This window comes from Engystomops pustulosus, chromosome 3 (assembly GCF_040894005.1).
Source record: "Engystomops pustulosus chromosome 3, aEngPut4.maternal, whole genome shotgun sequence".
NCBI lineage: Eukaryota > Metazoa > Chordata > Amphibia > Anura > Leptodactylidae > Engystomops > Engystomops pustulosus.
This window is the reverse complement of record NC_092413.1, coordinates 22,018,568-22,043,851: the sequence shown is the minus strand read 5'-3', so window position 1 is coordinate 22,043,851 and position 25,284 is coordinate 22,018,568. Positions and strand designations below refer to the sequence as shown.

The 25,284-nt window shown below is 43.7% G+C and overlaps 1 protein-coding gene across 1 annotated transcript in view; it reads left to right on the top strand.

Moving 5' to 3' along the window:
- Positions 1-5,252: 5,252 nt before the first annotated feature.
- Positions 5,253-25,284, top strand: part of LRPPRC (leucine rich pentatricopeptide repeat containing) — a 101,520-nt gene continuing 81,488 nt past the window's right edge. The window contains exons 1-11 of the mRNA XM_072140266.1: positions 5,253-5,402; positions 8,811-9,010; positions 11,338-11,460; positions 12,278-12,399; positions 12,830-12,888; positions 14,443-14,529; positions 14,861-14,987; positions 16,100-16,235; positions 17,672-17,826; positions 18,934-19,039; positions 19,609-19,716. Coding sequence (XP_071996367.1) covers positions 5,308-5,402; positions 8,811-9,010; positions 11,338-11,460; positions 12,278-12,399; positions 12,830-12,888; positions 14,443-14,529; positions 14,861-14,987; positions 16,100-16,235; positions 17,672-17,826; positions 18,934-19,039; positions 19,609-19,716 — 1,318 coding nt within the window. The 5' untranslated portion in view covers positions 5,253-5,307. The remainder of the gene's footprint in view (positions 5,403-8,810; positions 9,011-11,337; positions 11,461-12,277; positions 12,400-12,829; positions 12,889-14,442; positions 14,530-14,860; positions 14,988-16,099; positions 16,236-17,671; positions 17,827-18,933; positions 19,040-19,608; positions 19,717-25,284) is intronic.

Sequence of the window (25,284 nt, the reverse complement as noted above, 5' to 3'; positions counted from 1 at the left end):
TGGAATCTGTGACAATAGTATTTTAAAAATGTTGGGTTGTCATAAGAACCAGGATTAACAATAAAGCTTCATTGCAGACACCTGTGATAACTGTTATAGCTGATCATTGTAGCCTAGGACTAAAGTACAATAAATTACCAATATCCAGAGGTCCGTTTGTAACTAGGAGTCGTATGTAAGTCGAGTGTTCTTAAGTAGGTGACCGTCTGTACTGTATAAATTTATATGCACATATATAGGTGCACCTTTAAATATATGTATATATGATGTGTGTTTTTATATATGCTATGTATATGCTCTATATAGTGAATGTGTGTGTGTGTTGCTGTGCGGGCTGAGGTGTATGTTACATGGGACTGCATATCTGGTAGCGGTGAAGGTAGATATAAAGATGTGTTACAGGGGGGCGAGGCGGCTGTGAGTAGCTGTGTTACTGGGGGCGAGGCGGCTGTATGTTGCTGTGTTACTGGGGGCGAGGCGGCTGTATGTAGCTGTGTTACTGGGGGTGAGGGGGCTGTATGTAGCTGTGTTACTGGGGGCGAGGGGGCTGTATGTGGCTGTGTTACTGGGGATGAGGTGGCTGTATGTAGCTGTGTTACTGGGGATGAGGTGGCTGTATGTAGCTGTGTTACTGGGGGTGAGGCGGCTGTATGTAGCTGTGTTACTGGGGATGAGGTGGCTATATGTAGCTGTGTTACTGGGGCGAGGCGGCTGTATGTAGCTGTGTTACTGGCGCGAGGCGGCTGTATGTAGCTGTGTTACTGGGGGGTGAGGCAGCTGTATGTAGCTGTGTTACTGGGGGCGAGGCGGCTGTATGTAGCTGTGTTACTGGGGGCGAGATGACTGTATGTAGCGGTGTTACTGGGGGCGAGGCGGCTGTATGTAGCTGTGTTACTGGGGAGGAGGCGGCTATATGTAGCTGTTTTACTGGGGATGAGGCGGCTGTATGTAGCTGTGTTACTGGGGGTGAGGCGGCTGTATGTAGCTGTGTTACTGGGGGTGAGGCGGCTGTATGTAGCTGTGTTACTGGGGATGAGGCGACTGTATGTAGCTGTGTTACTGGGGATGAAGCGGCTGTATGTAGCTGTGTTACTGGGGGTGAGGCGGTTGTATGTAGCGGTGTTACTGGGGACGAGGCGGCTGTATGTAGCTGTGTTACTGGGGGCGAGGGGGCTGTATGTAGCTGTGTTACTGGGGGTGAGGCGGGTGTATGTAGCTGTGTTCCTGGGGATGAGGCGGGTGTATGTAGCTGTGTTACTGGGGATGAGGCGGCTGTATGTAGCTGTGTTACTGGGGATGAGGTGGCTGTATGTAGCGGTGTTACTGGGGGTGAGGCGGCTGTATATAGCTGTGTTACTGGGGGTGAGGCGGCTGTATGTAGCTGTGTTATTGGGGATGAGGTGGCTGTATGTAGCGGTGTTGCTGGGGATGAGGCGGCTGTATGTAGCTGTGTTACTGGGGATGAGGCGGCTCTATGTAGCTGTGTTACTGGGGATGAGGCGGCTGTATGTAGCGGTGTTGCTGGGGATGAGGCGGCTCTATGTAGCTGTGTTACTGGGGATGAGGCGGCTGTGTGTAGCTGTGTTACTGGGGGCTAGGCGGCAGTGTGTAGCTGTGTTACTGGGGGCTAGGTGGCTGTGTGTAGCTGTGTTACTGGGGATGAGGCGGCTGTGTGTAGCTGTGTTACTGGGGGGGAGGCGGCTGTATGTAGCTGTGTTACTAGGGGTGAGGCGGCTGTATGTAGCTGTGTTACTGGGGATGAGGCGGCTGTATGTAGCTGTGTTACTGGGGATGAGGCGGCTGTATGTAGCTCTGTTACTGGGGATGAGGCGGCTGTATGTAGCTGTGTTACTGGGGATGAGGCGGCTGTATGTAGCGGTGTTACTGGGGACGAGGCGGGTGTATGTAGCTGTGTTACTGGAGGCGAGGCGGCTGTATGTAGCTGTGTTACTGGAGGCGAGGCGGCTGTATGTAGCGGTGTTACTGCGGGGATAGTGGATAGTGAGCAGGAGGACGTGTGTGCACGCTACAATCAGTGGGGGCCTCCACCAGATTTTGCGCCCAGGGGCCCCCACCAACCTTAATCTGGCCCTGCGTGTAAGGGGCATTTGAACTAACATGAAGTACAAAGTGTCACGAGAAAACAAATTCAAAATCACTTGGATATGTTAAAGCGTTCCAAAGTTATAACCACTACGTATGGTGGCTTCAGCATTAAGGGGTTAAGTGTTGGGTACCCGTTAATCTGCACTCACTGTGATGTATTTTTGGAAATCTATGTCTGTACCGTATGTGGCTGAATATAAAATAATTATACTGCCAAGAGGTCATGTTTGTACAGTAAGTACACACTTTAACCACTGCAGGACCACCCATACTAGATTTATCAGAGGTGCCTGAGAGCAAAACTTGTCTAGCTTCTCATGGCAACCAATCAGAGCTTAGCTTTCATTTTATAAACTGCTGTGAGAAAATGAGAGCTGAGATCTGATTTCATGCTTCCCAACCATCCCAGATCCACTCCCGGTTTTCGTGCTCGTTCCCGCCCTACAGAAGCTATCACCTCCGGACACTGACAGAGCAGATTACAGTGAAGAGAGGCGGCAGCTCTCTGCACTATCACTGTTCCTATGCTTCTGCTGTGTGTAGCAGAGCCGGCAAGTGATGACATCATGTGATAAAATCATCCCTGATTGCCAGTGCAACACCCCTGCCAATACATTAACAGAGGAGTAGATGTGATTCTTGTCTACCAATTATATAGCACCATGTACACTGGTGTGTGATTGGAGAGTCAGCCACCACCTGACCAGGTTAACAAAACCCCTGGGCAGGGAGGGGCTAGGTCTCTTAGGATCGAGGTCTCTTGAGTTCCAGAACCACTGAGAGCTCATGCTCTTACCCCAGGCCTCTTAGGCCTCAGCTCTCACTATAGAGCACATCCTGTCACAGAGGAGAGAAAGTGTCTGTGCACCATCAGCACTAACACTCAGCTAAACCCACGATAAGAGCTGCAGCTTCCACAACTGGACACAGCTCCATACCAGCCTTCATCGGCTACCAGGTTGATAACCCAATTCCTGAGGACCACTCTCCATGACCACTCCAGTAATCCGGAATCTCGAGTAATGCGGAATCTGTTCCAAGATCGTTTTGGCCGTTTGCCAGCAGTTGTTCTAATGAAGAACCGTGAGTTATTTTGCACAACGTTGCCTCCGTCTGTTCCCTGGATAAGGCTGTACCACCAAGAGCTTCCCATCCATCACCCAGGGACATAATTATGGACACTCAGGGGTTGCCCCGGAGAGAACCAGTACATCAGCTTCTCCCTCCATATTTCTTGCACACACCACCTGCTGGAGACCTGCCAGGCTGTAGGTCAGCCCTCCAGTCCCCATACCAAGCACTATTACATCAGTGTGCCTAGGCCGCAACAGCTAGCCACTCCGAGATTCTGGGCCCTGGCTGCCTCCAAGCCCTAAGAAAAGGCTAGGCCCCGGTGGGGGATGTTGCACCAGCTTCACTGCTACATACAGCAGAAAGAGAGGAGAGAGGAGGAGCTACTGTGGTGGAACGGGTAAAGGTGAGAATGTGTGTTTCTTATTTTACTGTGGGGGCACAATAAGAGGGGGAGTTGCTGGGGGGCACAATAACAGTAGGAGCTTCTGGGCGGGCACAATATGAGGAGGAGCTTCTGTGGGGGCACTATAAGAGGAGAAACTGCTTAGTGGGCAATATAAGTGGGTATTGCTGGGGGGCATAATTTGCAGGAGACTTCTGGGGGGCACAATATGAGGGGGATCTGCAAGGGGGGCTTTAATACTATATGAGCGAAAGCTGGGGGAACAATATCAGAGGGGCTACAATGTTTCAGGAAGCCGGAGGAACACAATGTGAGGGGGAGTTGGAGGCACTAAGGAGGAAATTATACTGTGTGAGGGTGGGGTAAGGGGTGGAGAAAAAGGTGTGGCTTAGGACAAAAGCAGCTTTCTGCACTGCTCAAAACGCACCGCATCTTTTGTCCTTCTTTCTCTCCTACATATGTTGGGAGGTGTTTTAGCTCCATGTCCTGTCCTGTGCATGTTATTAACAAAAAATAACAGCATTTCACAGATATAATTCCAACCTGTCTCTATCAGACCTGGTGTATACAATTTTGGTTGCCCCTGGACCCGACCCTGGATCTTCTGAATTTAGGGTTGGCAGAAATTTTGTTCTTCTGTCTGACGCTGCACTGAGCTGCCCTCTGCCTCTAGCCCCACCCTTGAATTCCAGGACGAGCTCACACACACACTGACTTCCTGCCGGCTAACAACAACATTGTGAGGAGAGTAAAGCTACAAGCTACAGGCAGAGAGGATCTTTATCCCAGAGATGGGGAGGGAGGTATATAGCAGCGCTGTGTACGCTATGGCTGTGTTAGCAGAGCTGAGATTGTCATGTGTAATATGCATCTCATGGATCTCAACATCTTTCATCTCTGATCTGTCTCGTGTCTCTTTCTATGTGTCAGATACTATTAGAATGTTCATAAGCTAAATAAAAGTGTAAATAAACCCTGTACCCTGATAATCTAAGCACATTGTCAGCACACAGCATCTCCTAGCACAGAGGGATCATGAAATATCTGCTTAGAGAGTCCTGCACTCAGGAACCTTACACTGACTATCACTGAGTGATAAAATTGTAAAGTAAGGTGTTAAAAATTATCTTTATTGTGTGAATTTGAGAATTTTCTTCCATGGGCAAACCCCGTTAAGGTATTACAGGGTGATATAATGGTTCATATGTATGAAACAATTTCTTTTAAAAAGTTTTAAGACTACTTTTTATCTTAAAAAATAACAACTCCTCGTGCTTGTTCGATTTCAGACATTGCTAATAAAGTTTATTTTATTACTTATTTCCTATGTGTCCTGGTTTCTCCACACAATTTCTCAGCACCACCTTTCCCTGAGATCAGGTCCTGTCACTGATAACCGAGGACAGTACGATATCACGTATTGCTCTAACCCAGGAACAGCTCATGGTTGTTCCTTTCCGTCTGGACTGTACCATTATTCTAAGGAGGGTTTCATTTATTACACTACAATCTTGACCACAATATACACTTTCCAAACCCCTAATAAACCTCATCATAATATATAATATCATAGCCCCATCTTCGCTCCTTTCTTGCTGTATTATCTAGCTGTCGCTTTCGGTGTGGCTTCGTAGTGACGTCACGGCCACCCCCCTCCCCTCGCGTGGAGGGTGTCCAGCTGTCACGTGCTCCCCTGTCCTTGGCCGGCGTGCGTTCCGATCAACATGGCAGCTCTCCTGGCTGGTGCCCGGCTTGTACTGCGACAAGGTGTCCGCCTGCTGCCCGCCTATACCCGCCGCCCGAGCGCCGTGCCAGTCAGGTCAGAGCTTCTCTGTGTGTGCAGCGCGGGTGTATGGCTGCTGAGTGGTGTCAGGGTATAGGGCTCATGTCTGGCAGAGCCTTCAGGTTATAGGTCATTACTGGCATGGGAGCTCCTAAGCCCCTGCCAGCCCTAGGTGCAAGGTTCATACATGGTACAGGAGCCAGGCTTAGGGGTGCCTGCTTGGCGATGGTGCCAGGCTTAAAGGTGCCTGCTTGGCGATGGTGCCAGGCTTAAAGGTGCCTGCTTGGTGAAGGCGCCAGGCTTAGGGGTGCCTGCTTGGCGATGGTGCCGGGCTTAGGGGTGCCTGCTTGGCGAGGGCGCCGGGCTTAGGGGGGCCTGCTTGGCGAGGGCGCCGGGCTTAGGGGTGCCTGCTTGGCGATGGTGCCGGGCTTAGGGGTGCCTGCTTGGCGAGGGCGCCGGGCTTAGGGGGGCCTGCTTGGCGAGGGCGCCGGGCTTAGGGGTGCCTGCTTGGCGAGGGCGCCGGGCTTAGGGGTGCCTGCTTGGCGAGGGCGCCGGGCTTAGGGGTGCCTGCTTGGCGAGGGCGCCGGGCTTAGGGGTGCCTGCTTGGCGAGGGCGCCGGGCTTAGGGGTGCCTGCTTGGCGAGGGCGCCGGGCTTAGGGGGGCCTGCTTGGCGAGGGCGCCGGGCTTAGGGGGGCCTGCTTGGCGAGGGCGCCGGGCTTAGGGGGGCCTGCTTGGCGAGGGCGCCTGGCATAAGGGTGCCTGCTTGGTGACGGTGCCAGTCTTAGGGGTCCATGCCATAATCTGGTGAAAATTCAAAGATGGTGTAGATGCTTTGCTTATGGGTTCATGCCAGTCCCTGGTGCTAGGTTCATGCTTGGTGAAGATGCATTTTTTAAAAGTTTATGCCAGTCTTATGTGCCAGTGCCGGATTTGTGCATGTTGGAGGATATACATTAAGCTTATTTTAAGTCTTATTTGGACCCCAGACTGATGCTAGAAAACTCTGGCATCTTGGTGCATAGTTCATGCCCAGCCCTTGTGCCAGGGCGACACTTTAATTCTTCACCTTGCCTCGGTATTAGAAATTCATGGTCTGTTCGGATTCCTTGTTGCACTATTGTTATGAATCTGTTGCAGGTTTTGTGCCCAGTCTGGTGCCAAGTTATAGTATTGTGTTTGCCTCTTTGCACTTCAGTTGAGTTTGCACCCAGTTGTGATGCCAATGTGAATCCTTCATGTCTGGTTCTGGTGTCATGGTGTAGTCCTTGTGCCTGGCTCTGGACAGTGATGTAGGTTTACGTCATAGAAGACCTATAAATACTGTGACGTGGGCACAACAGTCGGGTATATTGTGCATTGCTGTGAGATGATGGTACATTCTGCATCTGCATCATGGGTCCTGTCAGTCTTTACCCTCATGACCTTCAGGATAGTATCAGGACCTTGGTATAAGCACCAATGGACAAAGTTGCTGATTAGTTAAGATTTTGTCTTCTCTTTCAGTGACTTGTTTTTGCAATGTATATTTTTTTTATTTCCCAATATTTATAGTAATGGTTTCCTAATATTTACACTTATTGTATAAATTGTATCCCTGCACAAGCAGCAGGTAGATCTGTGACCTCTGACTCTGTGAAGGTCACTACTTCCTAACCCTGCAGGTCATGCTCCCTCTACTGCTGTGTGAGTGGGGGGTTACGTCTTTGTTTTGGTGCCAGGAATTGACATCTCTCATCACAGTATATTATTACTTAAGAGGATCTTGGGTAAAAAAAAAAAAAAATCATCTTATTGATTGAAATAAGTTTATGTAACTCAGTCATGAGCTTAGACCTGGTGATTTGTATATTTTTGTGTACGGCTGCCACTTTGTATCAGTTATCTCAAGGCTATAAAGTTAAATTTGAGGGTATCCTCCTCTGCTGTATGGGTTTGAGGGTGTCAATGGGTTCTGTATAAACCTCTGAATGTTCTTAGAATTTGGAGCCAAAATTTGGACTAGATTGGCTTAGAGAACTCCTTTTACAATTGATTAAAAATTGGACACTATGTAATTTCTTGTAAAGAGGATGTTCCAAGTTTTGAGGTTATCCGTTATTATTAGAATAGGGGATAACATGCTGATCGGTGAGGGTACAACTGCTGAGATCCCTGCAATCCGGTGAGTGGTGATCCTGCTCTCGCTAATTGATGGAGTGCAGGTCGTGTAATGCACCCTGCCTCCAATATTATGGGACTCGCATATTCAGTGAATGGAGTAACAGGGCACAGGCTCGATATGTTCTCCATCAATTAGTGAGAGCGGGATCCCCGTTCTCTGGGGGTCCCATAAGTTGGACCCTAACCGATCATCATGTTTATAACTTCGAAACTTGGAGCAAACACTTTCATTGTCTAAAATCTGTTGCTTACAAGAAAAACGTGCTCCATGTTCAAGGGCAATTTACTGATTTCCTTAAAGGGGTATTCCCATTTCAGCAAATAAATGTTATTGTTTGTTTAATTAAAAGTTATACAGTTTTCCTAAATACTTTCTGTATCAATTCCTCACAGTTTTCTAGATCTCTGCTTGCTGTCCTCCTCTAGAAAGCTTCATTGTTTATTTCCAGTGGACAGAAATCCTGACCATGGTCACACAGGTGCACGGCTCATTATAAAACCAAGCTCTCATTACTCTCTGTGATATAACGAGCCGTGCACCTGTGTGACCATGGTCAGGATTTCTGTCCACTGGAAGTAACCATAGACGCTTTCTATAGAATGACAGCAAGCAGAGATCTAGAAAACTGTGAGAAATTGATACAGAAATTACACTGGGAAAAATGTATACATTTTTATTATGCAAACTTTAATTAGCCGTAATGAGATCACCCTTTTAAGCCCATTCCATCTTTGTACTGGATCCTCGCTGTTCCCATTTTTCTCAGCCATTGTGGTTTGTTATAGGACTGCTGCAGCCAGTCCCTGGCCATAGCTGAGACTGCATTGTCGTCAACATATTTCTGCTGAGGCTGGTTATCGTCTATGGGGAACATTTTATATTTTCGTTATACTCTACTTAAAGGGGTTGTACGGAGGTAAAATAGCATGGCTGCTTTCTCCCAAAAACTGCTCCACGCCTGACCATGGGTAGTGCCGACATTGTACTCCAGTTCTTTAGAAATGAATGGAGCTTAACTTCTATACCATACACTAACCATGGTCAGGAAGAAAGCAGGCATGTTTTTTTTTTTTTTTTTAGACTGCGGACAACCCCTTTAAAAGTGGAAATGCCGCTTGTGCACAAAGTGAGTTTATAGGACTGAACTTGCTCCTGGGCAACCTTTCTAATACTGTCCCCTGCCACAGAACAGTGGACTCCCATCACCACGTCATCCTCCCACGAGATAAGGGATATGAATAATTTTGTACTAACTCCTCTCGTTATTTATTTCTGTATTTCAGATGTCTGAGCAGCTCATCCAGATTACTCACCCTCGTCGCACAAGAGCGGGGAAGCTCAGAGGTCGAGTCTGCTCCTGTAGCCCGGGTGAGAACATGGCAGGACGGTTTGTCCATCCATCTGGTAGGATCCAGGATGAAGAGGAGCGGCCGTGTTGGCAAACAGAAGCTGCTCAGAACATTTGAAGAAGTTTGTAAAGCAGGTAATGGTTTAATTTAAAATAATTTTTGCTTTGCTGACTTATCTGCATTATTTGTAGTGTTTTGGCATTCCCCTCTTTTCATACATTGAGCTAGCAGTGCCTCATCTCTCACAAGAACTGCTATATCTTCACCCCAAATTGTTCCATGTTTTTCGTCCTTCTCCCACCTTCATGTTACTGTTTCCTGTTTCTGGTCCTGACCCTAAAGTTGGATACTGATGGTTCAGCTTTGTTTCCTTTTTCCCCCTGATCAGTGCACGGAGGCAATAGAGAGAACTGTGCGGCTGTAATTTTGACCAGCTGCACAGTTCTCTATATTATTTGGAAAAGTGATTCTTCATCACTGTACCCGATGCTGATGAGGGGAGAACAGGGTGGCATCTGATTGGTCTAGAATATGCCTTCACTTTGTTAGGTGGGGAGTATGCCCCCCCCCCCCCCAATTCTAAGGACAAAGGGGCTGCACTTGGCTGTTCAGAAAACACAAGACGTAGCACTACACCAGCTCTGTGGCCCCTCAGTCCATGGATCTAGCTGTAGGCCTTGGATTTAAGAAATGATGGGGATCGCTTGCTGATTTAATATTGCAACAATATGGAACCAAGCCAATGTGACCTGCACTTTGGATAGAAATGTCTGTCTAGGTAGTGAAGTCAATTTCTCCACTTTGGGTGAAATCAAACATTGAGTATTTAGCAAAGGTTAAATAGGACTATATATTACATCAAACTCCAACTTAATGGTTTGCACTAAGTATTATAGTTACCCCTTATCTACAGGATAGATACTGGTCGGAATGCAGGGGTCCACTTCTCACTAATTGTATGAAGTGTCTGGTTGAGTATGTGTCCTGCCACTCCCTCCATTACTATTGGAGCATTGGAAATTGCAGATCACAACGCTTAGCTATCTCCATTTCTAATTCTCTATCTGTGATGGTGCCAGGGAAACCTGAGCGCTCTGCAATTTCCTACACTATCATAGTAATGAATTGGGCTGCAGGAATTAATCACGTCTTGCTTCATTGAGTTAGTGAGAACAGGATCATTGAGTGTCTCAGTAGTCGGACACCCACCAATCAGATTTGTTATCCACAGGAAAGGAGTTAATGACAATCACCATGTTGTGACATCAGCGCACCCCACTGAATCCATAAGAGGAGATAATGTCTATAGTTGGCCGATCCGAAGCATATCACATGCTTGTGACATCACTACAGGTCCTTTGTATCGAAATAAGCACTTCCAAATGATGCAGGGCAGCTTATTTGTAATTGGCCGGCCTGAAGCATGTGATGAGTCATGCTTGTGACATCACTACAGGCCCTACAGCCCCTCTCAACAAGCCTCCTGTCATCGCTAGTTGTACTATAGGGTTTCCCATCGCAACCAGGAAGCATGGCAAATTGAGATTAGCCTGGGAGGCAAGGTAAAACCTCTGCTAGCTGCTAAAGAGCTGCAGATAGAGCATTATAGTTAATTAGAGAATTGCTTATTTTTGCCTAGTGCAGAGTGAGGATAAAGTTTTGATACTTTACACATGTACTTTACGTGTGCTTTATATTAAAGGGGTTGTCCGAGTTTAAAAAAAAAAAAAAAAATACATATATATGTGGCCGGGAGCGGGCTGCCTAAAACAACAAAGCTGTACTTACCTTCCGGTGCCCTCCCGTATCCAGCGCTGCTGTCGCTCCGGTCCGGGCGCCATGTAAACAAACATGGCCGCCGGAGCAGCGCTGCATTCAGCTTCCGGCCGTCCGTGGCCGGGTACGCCTATCCGTCCCTATACACAGCATTGTGTATGGGGGCCGGAAGGTTGTCGTGTCCGGCCGGAAGCTGAATGCAGCGCTGCTCCGGCGGCCATGTTTGTTTACATGGCGCCCGGACCGGAGCGACAGCAGCGCTGGATACGGGAGGGCATCGGGAGGTAACTACAGCTTTATTATTTTAGGCAGCCCGCTCCCGGCCACATATATTTTTTTTATCAAAACTCGGACAACCCCTTTAAGACCTGCCAGTGAGATACAGGAGTAGGATTTGGGTTATACATTTCGTCATAATTTGTACTTTTATGTGTTTTAAAAATCCAATCAAATTTGTGATTACCTCAGCTAAAATGTAAGCGCCTCTACGAGTGCGTTCTCCTTCACTTGTATAAAACAGAGATACATTTTTTAAGGAGTCAGGATTTGATGTCTTGTGGTCAAGAGAGTAAGAACTGAAAGTCCACGACAGGTTCCTCAAAATGTGGATGAACATTTGGCTAATGTTATAGTTTGTAGCCCAGTAGTATCTGATCTAAAATTGTATTTTTGTGTTTATATGAAGGTAAACCCAACAGCAACCAAGCCTGGTTCTTCTTGCGAGCATGTGGGTCCTTTATGCCGGAGGTGCCCTTGTTGGAGCGAACAGAGACTGTAAACAATATCTGGAACAAGTTAAAGGAATTGGGTATGTTTTAGTATTTCCTTAAGTGATTATGCAGGTTTCACATTGAGTAGTTTTCCTTTAAACTATCTACTGTGATAAAAATCCATTATGATAAACCAGGGACTCGAACTTTTAGATCCAGGTACCGAGACTGTGGTAATCTTCTTATATTTGTTATCCGTGGTCTCCTTCCTTCTAACATAAACTTTAACAATTGTGCTATGGGCTCCTCTGTGCTGGAGCTTCACAGGCTGTTACGCTGTCTCCCTTCCCCCATGCTCCGTCAGCACTCCTCCCACTGCCTGATGTATTATCACACTATGAAAGAGCACTCCCCCTCTTACTGTGTAACAGCCTGTGAAGCTACGGGGCAGAGGTGCTCTGGTAATGCCCCCTAGATCTCTTCAGTCTCATTAGCATTATCTTATATTTGTTATACCATGTCTAAAATCGTCTAAGTTGATTTCTATAGCACCATCAAATTCTGCATCATTTTGCAAATCATAGGGGACATGTACAAATATAGTATTGCAGTCATAAGGAACAATAGTAGTGAGGGCCCTGCTCTCAAGAGCTTACAGTCTATGAGGGTGAGGGGGTGACACAAGGGATTACAGTCTGAGGATGAGTGGGTGACACAAGGGATTACAGTCTATGAGGATGAGGGGGTGACACGAGAGCTTACAGTCTATGAGGATGAGGGGATGACACAAGAGCTTACAGTCTATGAGGATGAGGGGTGACACGAGAGCTTACAGTCTATGAGGATGAGGGGGTGACACGAGAGCTTACAGTGCATCTATAATAATCTATAATCATAATCATGTTTTTTTTTTAGGTGTGGAGTTTAATGTTACCCATTACAACACTCTGCTGGATATCTACATACAGAATGAACATATCTTTTCCCCCACTGAATTCCTCGCAAACATGGAAGCCGCCAACGTGGAGCCAGATCAGGTGGGGCCCGTATTGTTATATCGGCTGTGCTGTGTGTTGCATTTTTGTCTCCAGAACATGTCGGTCTTTACTTTTTAGTGTTATGCTCGGTCAGCCTTCTAAAATAGATAACCAATCCTTCCATCGGAGATGAGGTTTTATTCTCCCCTCCATGCCTCCTACATCACTCCTATCTGCAGAATGGATTCTCTGAGCCCATTGACTCCTGTGGGAAGGTTTTGTAGACCTGGCCCGTGCAGAGAGAGGTGTAATCCTGCCTGTGCTGCCTATTCTGTATCATTTGTCTCCGTATTATGTGTCACAATAACATAACATATCAACGTAGACATCTACATAGGTATCTGTATGCTGTGTGTAAAGTATTAGATATACTAGATGTAAAATATTACGTCTTAACCATTGTTTTGAACATTATCTATCTTTTTTCCAGGGCACTTACCAGGGGCTCATTGCAGCTTATTGTAGCGAAGGAGACATTGACGGTGCAAGGTGTGTAGTAAATATAGTGTTTAATAACTGATGGTTATACCATAGTGTATAGGGATGGGGGAGGAGATAAGCTGTGACATCATCTATTGTCAGTAGTGATGTAATGATGGGTCAGTGTTATCTATATAGAGGTCATTGTACAGGGGGGGGGGATAAGCTGTGACATCATCTATTGTCAGTAGTGATGTAATGATGGGTCAGTGTTATCTATATAGAGGTCATTGTACAGGGAGGGGGAGGAGATAAGCTGTGACATCATCTATTGTCAGTAGTGATGTAATGATGGGTCAGTGTTATCTATATAGAGGTCATTGTGTATGGAGGGGGAGGGGATAAGCTGTGACATCATCTATTGTCAGTAGTGATGTAATGATGGGTCAGTGTTATCTATATAGAGGTCATTGTACAGGGAGGGGGAGGAGATAAGCTGTGACATCATCTATTGTCAGTAGTGATGTAATGATGGGTCAGTGTTATCTATATAGAGGTCATTGTGTATGGAGGGGGAGGAGATAAGCTGTGACATCATCTATTGTCAGTAGTGATGTAATGATGGGTCTGTGTTATCTATATAGAGGTCATTGTACAGGGAGGGGGAGGAGATAAGCTGTGATATCATCTATTGTCAGTAGTGATGTAATGATGGGTCAGTGTTATCTATATAGAGGTCATTGTACAGGGAGGGGGAGGAGATAAGCTGTGACATCATCTATTGTCACTTCAAACTCCAAAAAGTCGCACGGCCAGCGACCACTAATACCCTTTAGCCACCAAAATAGGTAGTAAAACTCAACTTTTATTAGATATTAAATTAAGACTTCATAGATAACGAAAACTCATTTAAAATTTGCAGACAGACGATAAAGGGGGTCAACTAGAGGAATTGAGATACCTAAAATGGGGCAATCGATTATATAGGAATCGAAAAGGTGGCTTCTATGAACATTTAATAGTGACATACAACACCCTTGAGTGAGAATTGATCAATCTCCCTCTAGGAAATTGACATACCCTGCATCACAGTCTAATGAAGCGTCTTAGTAGTATTCCACCCCATTGACCTTTCCCTTTATCGTCTGTCTGAAAATTTTAAATGAGTTTTCGTTATCTATGAAGTCTTAATTTAATATCTAATAAAAGTTGAGTTTTACTACCTATTTTGGTGGCTAAAGGGTATTAGTGGTCGCTGGCCGTGCGACTTTTTGGAGTTTGAAGCGAGTAATTTAGATACCCAGCCATCATCGGAATATACACTAACGGGGCCCACAAAAAATTTTCTTTTCCCCCTCCCTCCTGGAAGGGGAAATCTTGTTATAATAGATCATCTATTGTCAGTAGTGATGTAATGATTGGTCAGTGTTAACTATATAGAGGTCATTGTCAGTGGTGATGGGTCCGCATACTGAGCATTTTACATTAAATCATGTATTAATCATTTGAGTTGTTATCTTCACCAAGGTTTAGTTCTTGTAATCTGTCTTTCAAATGTTCTTATTTGATCGTTCAAATTACTTATTCTGTGTGTACACATGTGTTTTTGTTTTTTTTCTGCAGCCAAATTTTAGGATTTATGAAGAGTAAAAATTTTCCCATCACTGAAGAAGTTTTTAATTCTCTGATTAAAGGACACGCCAGGGCAGGGTAAGGAGAACACTTGAATTGATGGATGAGTCTTTTGTTATAGCGATGGGTACATATATATATTGGGGTAATTCAGCATTGTCATGATAAAGTGGCAATTCCCTGCCCAGAATGTCTCCTATTGAAGATTTGGGACATGTAGACTTTATTTGAGCTGTCGTTTTACATTGCTTCGTGTGAAGACATGCTCCAAAATACAGTCTTGGGGTAGGAGCTCTGAAGTGCCGGAGCTCATGTGAATTCTGTGGGATACAAGATGTTGAAGGATTCTTAATAGGAGGAGAATGGTGATGGCTCAATTCACCATCTTTCTATTTGCTTGTTTTTGCAGGGACATGGAGAGCGCCAAGAACGTCCTGTCCATAATGACCAGTGCCGGGATAGAGCCGCGGTGGAGCACACATGTTGCGTTATTAAATGCCTATGCTGAGAGGGGAGACATCGAAAGTATCAGACAGGTAATTGTTCTGTCACTAAGTTTTCCTCGTATACCAGCTTAAAGATGGGTATTTTGGATATGGGTCCGAATTAGAAAATCCCACTCTATATAATCTCTAACCCAGAGCCTGAGTCACTGCAAATTTTTTGGTGTGGACTTTATAATTTGGGAACCTGTCAGCAGGAATGTTGTTTTTTTTTTAGCTGCTGACAGGTTCCAGTAGCCTATGCTGTGCTGATTTTATGAATCATATCAGCAGTTTTATTTAAGGGGCATCAGCACCCTGTTTGTTCCTGTGTCTCCTCTTCTATACACTCAATAAGCTCCCCCATTGTGTGCATTGAGCAGGCAGGATAGGGAGGGGGATGGTGTGGAGATGGGGACAAAAGGATAAGGAGACCGAGACACAAACACACAGGCTGCTGGGTGTGTCCCTACTTGCTCCCTTCCCTTCATTGTGCCACACATCACCACCTTCTTGATCCGCTTTAGGGTAAATTCACATGGCCGTCTTCGGGGACGTTTATATGCTAACGCATGTACGTCCCCATAGACAGCAATAGCGGCACGGTGGGGATACGGTGCCACACATGTGCGGCCGTGCGCCGCTGTTTTCTATGGAGGGAGGAGGGGTCACCTCCTCCTCCTCTCCAGCACACGGCGGTTTGCCCGCGTGTGAATGAACCCTTACACTATCCTCCAACCAAGAGGCAAGAACGTGCGGGGGAGTGGAAACCTGCACATGCGCAGCACAACTTTTTTGGTTTCTATTTTTGTCTGCAATTCCACATAATGTCCCATGAAGTGTTGCGGGAGTATGTGCATCCCAGTATGAGTCTGTAGTAGAGTATGGTGCGCAGCAGGGATCTCCTCTGAACCTCAATAACCTAGCATATTATGGTGTCGGAGGGAGGCGTGACGGCACTGGTAGGTAGTTTGCCAATTTACATAGGAGGTGAGATGTGGGGAGAAAGGAGTGTGGGTGTGCACAGTGCCATAACAAGAATGCCCCATCCGCTTATGCAAAGAATAAAAGTTAAAAAAAAATATTAGAGGATTTTCTGGAAAAGGAGAAGTTCAATGTTTATGAAAATTCATTTCTCTTGCATCTCACTTTCATATTTTTTGCAGGTTTTGAATGACAGTGAAGTCAATGTACCACAGAAACAGCTGACATCAGTCATACTGGCGCTGACCAAGTCGGGGTACTCGCAGTATGTCCCTGATGTACTGGAGTACATGCCAAACTGCATCAGCTTTTCACAAGGTAACGACGCTCGCTGCTAATATGCTGTACAACAGCCGCTTAAAAAATCCATCATGATAAACCAGGGACACTTACTCGTAGATCCAGGCACCGTAACTGTGGTAATCTTCTTATATCTGTTATCCATGGTCTTCTTCCTTCTAAAATCAACTTTTACAATGATGTAAATGACCAAGCGCTCCTGGGGTTGTTACCAGAGTGATGTAGCTTCACAGGCTGCTACACTGTGCACTTCCTCCTCCCTCTGCCCGCTGTGTGTGTGGGGATTTCCTGCACAGTGTAACAGCTTATGAATATACAGAAAGGAGGGGCTGTGGTAACATGCCCCAGGACCCTTTTGGCTCACTAGTACAATTATTATAAAAGTTGATTTTAGAAGGAAAGAGTCCATGGATAACAAATGCCTGGATCTGTGAGTAAGTGAAGCTGGTTTATCCATACTTGATTTTGCTAAATTAATGAAAGTGCCTAGGCTACTTGCACACTTCCGTATGCTCGTCCGCGGCCCCCTTTTTCCTTGACGCACGATATGGTACGTTGCCACACGTGTGGTCTCCATACTATACTATAGCCGTCTAGGAACCTGGGGCCCGATATACGTCCCTACAACGACTGTGTGATATGTGGTGATGGATGCAACAGATAGAATTCTGTACCAGGAACTGGACTCCAAGCATCAGATTGATATGTGATACAAGGAGTCCCTTCTCACCTGCTAAACAGCAGTGGAAGACTGGGTCGGTGTTGGGTTTGTGAAATCCGGCCACCAGTGACTTGCAGTGTTTGCAACAGAAAGATTTGCAGAAGTTTAATAGTTTTCACAAGTTACATTTCAGAAAATACAAAATCATTATCATTGTTACTAATGTTAGTATTATCATCACTATTATTTTTTTATATATATATTATATTTGAATTATTATTTTTCTTTTACAGAGTTGTGCCTTTTAATGGGATATTGCCTTTTACAAACAATGATAGTGAGATGTTGCAGATATTTCCAGCATACCCTGCTTGTTGTTGTCAGGATCTCTGCTTGCTTTTATTCAGAATTTCTGATGATTTCGGTGCATTGCGCAACAGAAATTATGAAAAATGTTGGCATAATTAGCAATTTTTAGAAATTATTTTATACTTCTTATACAAGTCGAAACTTTGAAATCCGGATGTATGTATGGATTCATTTTTTAAATTGATTTGAAGGTGCTGTGGCAGCTGAGAAAAACATGACTACAGCACCGCTCCTGTCTACAGGTTGTGTCCGGTATTGCAGTTTAGATCAATTTATCTTATTAGAGGTAAGGTGCAATACCGGATTCCACCATTGGACAGGAGTGGAGCTGTTTGTTACAGGATGCTAGCTGTGTTTCTCCAGTATCTATGGGTCTTTTGGACACTAATATCTAAATTCTTTTTTTTTTTTTTTTTTTTTTTAGATATCATAAATCTCTGTCTGACTTTAATGACTCAGGGTTATGAAGATGCAGCTCTGGAGGTTGCAAAAAAACTTAATGCTTGGAAACCAGCAGATGGTAATCCAGACAGCCAACCTGGGGACTTCATCCTCCGTCACTGCGTTCATCTAAACCGGGTGCGTATGCGCTTCACAGGTAGAACAGGAATAAATGAATATAACTACAACCCTTTCATATACATCTGATTTGCTGCAATTATGTACAAGATAAAAAAAGTCTTCATTTGTCTTATTATTTAACCTTTCTTCTTTTTACTCATTTTCTTAGTTTTTTCCTTTATTTCAATGCTGTTTTTCCCTTATTCCCCCTCCCCCCCCCCCCCCCGTGTTTTTTTGTTTTGTGTTCACCTTTTCTTCTGCTGTTTAATCTTTTGCTTTTTTCCACACTTTATTTTATATATTTATATTCATTTTTTTTGCTCTTGATCTGTTTCACTCTTTTCATTCTTGGCTTGTATTTTATTTTGCAGTTTGTTTTTAATTTTTTTTTTTTTCATATTTGTTTTTATTTTGGCCTTTTCCTTCTTTTGCACAAATTTTCTTGTGCTCTTCCTATTTCAGTATTTTTTCCTATTTGTGTAAATAACATTTGCACATTTTTTTCCCCTCTGTTTAAAATGCACCCTTCACTCTTGTTTTTTTTTTTTTTTTTTTTTTTTGTTTCAAATTTTCAGTGTGTTTTTTTTTCTTTGCTTTTTCAGTTTTTTTCTCATCTTTTAAAGGACATCTACCATCAGGATTATGGATTATAAACCAAGTACACTTACATGCTGGTGTGTGACCCCTTTGTCAGGATCCGCTCTTCTTTAAGCTTTTTATGCCTTAGATTTTACAAAAAATAGGCTTCATAATGAGCCCAAGGGGAACCACGCTTCATAGAAGTTAATGGAGCCTGTAGCCCCTCAGGCTAGTTTGCATAATTTTTAAAGCATATTTTCTTATAAATTGAGGGCATAAGAAGTTAAAAGAACAGCAGATCCTAATACAGGGGGCACACAACAGTATGTCAGTATATTTGGTTTATAATCCATGATCCTGATGGTAGATGTCCTTTTAAGTTTTCATTTTTTCCTTTTACTCTTGCATTTTTTGTCTTGCTCACTCTTTTGTACTTTTGTTTTTCTTCTATTTTCCCATTCGCTCTTTATCTCTTTCCTGTCTTTCTTGATATGTACCTGCAATTTTTTTTTAATAACTTATTTGGGTAATTTCTTTCCTTTGCAGCCGATCAGTGTCCTGTATAAATGTGCCGAGCAGTTGCAGGCGGCGGAGATGCACAAGCAGCCCAAGGAGTTTATGTTGCAATGTGCTTTGAGGAATTCTAATATAGGTATTTCTTTTGTCTTATAGTTACTACTACGTTCATTCTTAAAGGGGTTTTCCCACAAAGCAAGTTGGGGATAGGGCCTAACTTGCTAATCGGTGGGGGTCTCTGTGATGGGTCTCCCACAAATCACTTGAACGGAAATCTGATGTACCCCCGTTGCACCCAAAGATGAGCGGAGCAGCTGGTCGCTTATGGCTGGGCTACCCCGTTCATCTCTTTGGAGCTGATGGAGATTACCACGTATGACGCAGTCTAGTCATCTCTGGTTGTGACGGAGGTACATGGGACCCTCAGTTCCCGTGATCTGTTGGGGGTCCCATCACACAGACTCACACCGATCAGCAAGTTAGGCCCTATGCTGTGGATAGGGCCTTACTTGTATTTGTGGGTAAACCCATTTAAGATTAAAAAATAATTTTCTGTCCTTTAGTTCAAAATGTAATTTGGGATAAAATATTAGACAACTATAAAACTTGACTTGGTAGCTTTGATTCATGGGTAAATAATTATTGTACTGTTTTTGCTGTCCATATTCCTTAGTATAACATTAGATATTCCTTTGTTTATTTCAGACTTGGCCGTAGAACTCATGAAGTCTATGAAGGATGAAGGGATTCAGCTTCGATCTCGCTACTTCCGGCCGGCGCTTATGCAGTTGCGTAATAGGAACGACCTGCAAGGTTTGTCCTTAACCTTTTTTTACTTTATTATTTTAAAGGGATTGTCCAGAATATTTCCCCTACTATTAAATACTTGGCCAATCCAGCACCACGATCTTTGTAGTCTACACTGTTTCTTACTTGCCCTAGGTTTGTAAAAATAAAAAACTTACTCTGTGGATGCCCTCTGTATGAGAAAGCCTAGTCTGCTGTCCTATACTCTAGTTTTAAAAATGTTAATGGAAGCCAAAAAGAAACTATTTGCCCTCATTTGAGTCAGATGGAGGTTATTATTTAGACTGTATGTAATGCTTAGGCACAGCTTATACCAAGCTTAGCACATGATTCCAAAATCTGACTACACAGGGTTTGTTTGTAGTCTGTTACCCTGGAGACAAAGGCTGCATAGAAGTTCATGCATGAAATGGTAGGACATTTTCTTCACTTTAAGATGCTCAAAAATTTGGGCAAATGACTGTTTCTGAAGGCTAGTAATACACAATGTGTATGGACACTTGATTTTGGGAAATTCTATGCCGTATTTTCCAAATGTTATGTGTGTGACGAAACTGAAGTTCTGTTCATCTCGGGTTTTATCCACAAGTGGATACATTTATCCCATTATCGCTGATGGGGGAAACCAAAGCCTATTGTTTCAGACAAGTCCAGACTTTAAAAGGGGGGGTGGAATGGGGAGAGATAAAAATGGAATAATTGACAATTTAGTAAAGTAATACCTAAAGTGTTGAGTATAGCAATCAAGATAAGCGTGCAGACATCTGCCAAATGCGCGACTGACCTGAGCGACTGAAAATATATATATAAAAATCCCTTATGGAACCTTAAGTGGTCCTAAGCGTTTGCAACACTTTCCTTTTTGTTACACATGGGACGCCATTAGAATGGGACCAAATTAAAACAAATATGGCTTTTTTCTCCTCCCCCCCCGGTCTAAAGTAACGGTATATTAATTCCTTGAGTTGTATTAGCGGCGTTTCACAAAGTGTAATCTCATAAAAAAGATGCTTTTAACAGAAGTAGTTTACCCTTGGGGAAACAAAAAAAAGTATTTTTCCATCTTATCGCGCTGTATAATGTACCGCAGATTGAAATGCGGAATTGTTCGTGTGACACCGGGTGACAAACAAAATGCTCAGAAAAAATGAAGAAAAAAAAAGAAATGCTTTTAGCTTATTTAGTTTTTGTTGCAATTTTCAGTTAAAATATACATTGGCATTAGTGCTTAGGAGTAAAGTTGGAAGCAAATATTCCCTAATTGTCCATGGCTATAAATGCTACAGTGTGTGCTGAGAGCTACTTTCTAGAAAGTTATCCCCTTGTAAGTTCACCTGAATCGTAAAGTTTGTGTCCACCCTTAAACTCCATTTTGTTACTCTTAAGGGGCCAAAGTAATGTAAAAATGTTTTTATCAAATCTTTATGGAGGTCAGAGCACTGTAATTTTCATAAAGAGCTCCAAATTTCCTGCTAAGACAAAAGAAAACAATTTTCTCTGCCTGAGACCTCCACTAGGGGGAGCTAATTGCATGGTGTGCGTTTTGCAATGATGGCTAAAATTTTAACTTGGTTGCTATGAAATAAGACTTGTATGAAGTAATAAATGATCACAAATCATTGGACTGAAAATGAACATGTTGTAGACTTTAAAGGAAATCTGCAATCAAAATCCATCCTGATAAACCAGGGACATTACTCATAGAGCCAGGCACTGTGGTAATCTTCTTATATTTGTTATCCATTGCCTCCTTCCTTCTAAAATCAACTTTTACAATTATGCTAATGATCCATTACATACATTGCAGTCAGTGCAATCATGTACAGCGTATATATAAAGAGCATCACATGGCAATATACAAAAGGCAGATTTCGTCTAATACTGTACTGTTACGACAAGTTCTTCTTATTGTGACAGCCTGTGAATCTTCAGTACTAAGGGGCTCTGAAAGAAACTGTGCAGGAAATCACCCCCCAGCGGGCAGAGGGTCAGGAAAGTGCACAGTATATCAGCCTGTGAAGCTACATCGCAGAGGGGCTCCAGTAACACCCCCCGGAGCGCTTGTGGCTCATTTACATCATTGTAAAAGTAGATTTTACAAGGAAGGAGGCCATGGATAACACATATAAGAAGATTATCACAGTCACGGTGCCTGGATCTATGAGTAAGTGTCCCTGGTTTATCAGGATGGGTTTTGGTGGTAAATTTTCTTTAATAGGACACCAGAACTGTGTTTCTAGGTGCCCTGGTTAAGGAGATGTGACAATTCAAAGTTTGACACTGTCATGATGTGTATTTACGTTTCATTCACACGGTGCATGTGCGAGTATATAGTCGTGAAGGGGTTAAAGACTACCCCCGGAGTCCCGTGCTCCATAATCAAGAGTGAAGGGGTAATTTCCCAAATTTGAGCCTTGTGTAGTGTTTATACGGCATATATATATATCGTTATATCTGTTTTGCTGTTCTATATTACTGTATATATGTGGGTCTGATTTATACCATCTGGTGGATGTTACTAACTATTATCACACAGTTGTTAATGCAGTTTTTGGGGGGACAAATTTTGTGATGCAGGCGAAATAGTATTGGATAGACTGATGCTACTTTGGCTTTTGTATGGAGCTTTGTGTCTGTTTATGGGATATAAGCACGTGGTATATTTGCTGCATATGAGGAAAGATGAGGCATAAAGTGTATAGAACCCTCCTGATTGTAGCTGGACTGTGTGAATACAGCACAGGCAGTCCAGGGTTACGTAAAAAACATATATTCTTTATGTTTGTTCTTAAGTTGAATTTGTATGTAAGTTGGAACTGTATATTGTATAATTGTAGCTCCAGACAAATTTTTCTTGGTCTCTGTGACAATTGGATTTTAAAAATATTGGATTTTGATAAGAACCAGGATGAACAATAAATCTTAATTACAGACACCTGTGATAACTGTTACAGCTGTTTATTGTAGCCTAAGGCTAAAGTACAGTAAATTACCAAAATCCAGAGGTCCGTTTGTAACTAGGGGTCGTCTGTAAGTCAGGTGTTCTTAAGTAGGGGACCGTGGCATTGTGTGTGCGTGTACCCATAACACAAACCAGGCAATTCAACAAACACTAAGAGGGGATCCCACTTAGTGATGGGGTACAGCCAATGTTTTTGGGAAGGGAAAAAAAATTCAAAATGGCTGGTTCAAAACTTTGGCTCCTCCCGTGAACTGTGCCAGACGTCCCATGAAAAGCATTGGAGCGCAGTAGATGCTGGAATTCGGTATCGCATGGTGGTTTAAGGAGCACCTGTATTCCTCCATTATGCCAAACTTTAGGGGTCCTGCCATTCTGAAAACCTGGTTAAACGATGGATAGGAGACAATTGTCTTTTATGGGGAAAACCCCTTTAAATGAAATCTCACATCAAAATCAAACATGGATAAACCAGGGCACTAACTTGTACATCCTGGCACCATGTCTGTGGTAAGTTTCTTATATTTGTTATCCATGGCCTCATTTCTTCTAAGTATCAACTTTTAAAATTATACTAATGAGGCAAAAGTGCTACGGGTCCCTCTGTGGTGTATCTTCACAAACTGTTGCACTGTATCCCTCTCCCCCCTTCTCCCGCAGCTCTTCCACCTCCCTCTGCCTGATGCAATATCACACAGTGGGAGGGGGAATATGCTCCTGTATAGTGTAACAACCTGAGATTTGAAAATCTAGAGCATGGAGGGGTTCTGGTAACACCCCAGAGGCATTTTGGCTCATTAGCATAAAAGTAGATTTTAGAAGGAAGGATCGTTAAAGATTATTAGTCGCGGTGTCCCTGTTTTATCATGCTGGTATTTGATGGATTTTCTTAAAAGGAACCTGTCTCCATATTTTTCACATATACAGCTAGTGGCAGGTTCCTATAGAGCCCTAGTAACTATATGACGCACTTATTTTCTATAAAAATTGTTTCCATCAGTTCCCCATAAAATCAGTTATAAACATGCCTGGGATCTATAGAGCGAATATGGGGCGTGGTCTAATGTCATGTGACAGGTCCTTTAGCCTCTTAACATTAGCAAACTGTACCCCATGCACATATCTGAGCACATAAAAAAAATCACAGTATGCCTGCATGGACTTCTTCTCCTCTCTATGCTGCTACTGTGATTTCATGTGATATGATATGCATTGATTTCATGAGTGCTTGGTGTACAGTTTTCTAGTTAGAAGGCCTAAGGACCTGCGACCTGGTCACATGACATTACAGCTGCTTGCAGAGCAAGCTTGAGGAGGAGCTCCTGGATTCAGTCGCAAGAGGCCGCGCCCACCTTGACTCACTATAGACATCCTTGGATACCAGGTAAAATTATAAAGTTGAATGTATGGCAATGTGAGGGGAACAATATTTAGCTAAAAGGTGGTGTCAGTTTGTTACTAGGGCTCTATGGGAACTTGCCACTAGCTGTATTTGTTAAAAATTTGGTGACAGGTTCCCTTAAAAGCAGAACCATGATGGACCGACTTAGTTATACAATATTTGCCAGGTGGGTGGCTACCCCTGCCCTTAGCACAATGAATAGGCTCTAGTGTCCCACTATAATATATATTTTATATTCTATTTTATATTCTATTTTATATATATTTCCTTTTTTATCTTTGGAGTGATTTTTACTCCTATTCCTTAGACTGGGTCTTCATCAGGTTGTCGTCGCTCTATTATCGCTTATGAAAAGCTGGAAGAAAAACGAATCTGCCACCTTGGCCCGAACTAAGTGGCCGCTTGCTCCGGGCACGCTCAGTATTTGCAGTTAAAGTGGCGATAATTAATGCTTTATCCCTTTTTTTTCTTTTTTTCTCACATCTCCGACTTTAAATAAGGCGTTTTGTTTAAGGCAAAGTTGAGCAGCTGATGCGACTTTAATTTAGTGTGACTTGCCTGCATGTATTTTTAAGTGCTCAAAGGGAATTCACATCATATTACTTGCACCGTAGTGCACTGCATAAAATATTCATGGAAGTGTCACTTTTCCATAGGTGGCACTCCGGGGCAGAGCAGGGGGGACTTTTCAAACTTTGCATTTAGAAAAGTATGAAATCCACCAGGCGAGTAGTTTGGGGGGAGGGGGGGTCTAGCATATGCTGTGACGGCGCTCAAACCCCGCAGCTTTCAAGCAAAGCCCCTTTTGTACTGGCGAGATGTCAATACCTGTAGAAGTTTTGACATAAGGAAGATAAGTGCGCGTAATGGAATGAAAGCAAAAGCTTGTAAATATTATGGATCGGGGCGGACAACCCTCCGGCTCCGCACAGTGAATGCTTCAGCTGCCTGATGCGCTCTGTCTATTTGCAGCTCTGATTTTTTTTTTTTTTTTGGAAGGCTACGTTGTGTCATTCTAGTATACTTTTCCAATATCATCGAAAGACTTTATGGTCTGGATTTGCTTTCGACTTTGACCTTGTTTTCTTGCTACTGCCCCTTTATCCCCCTTCGTGAATGAGGGTCATTGGTCCTCAAATGTGCGGTCAGATTTTTTTTGCAGTTCTGTTCTGCTCTTCTTTAAATTTTCTTCTTTGGAACTGCTTTACATAAC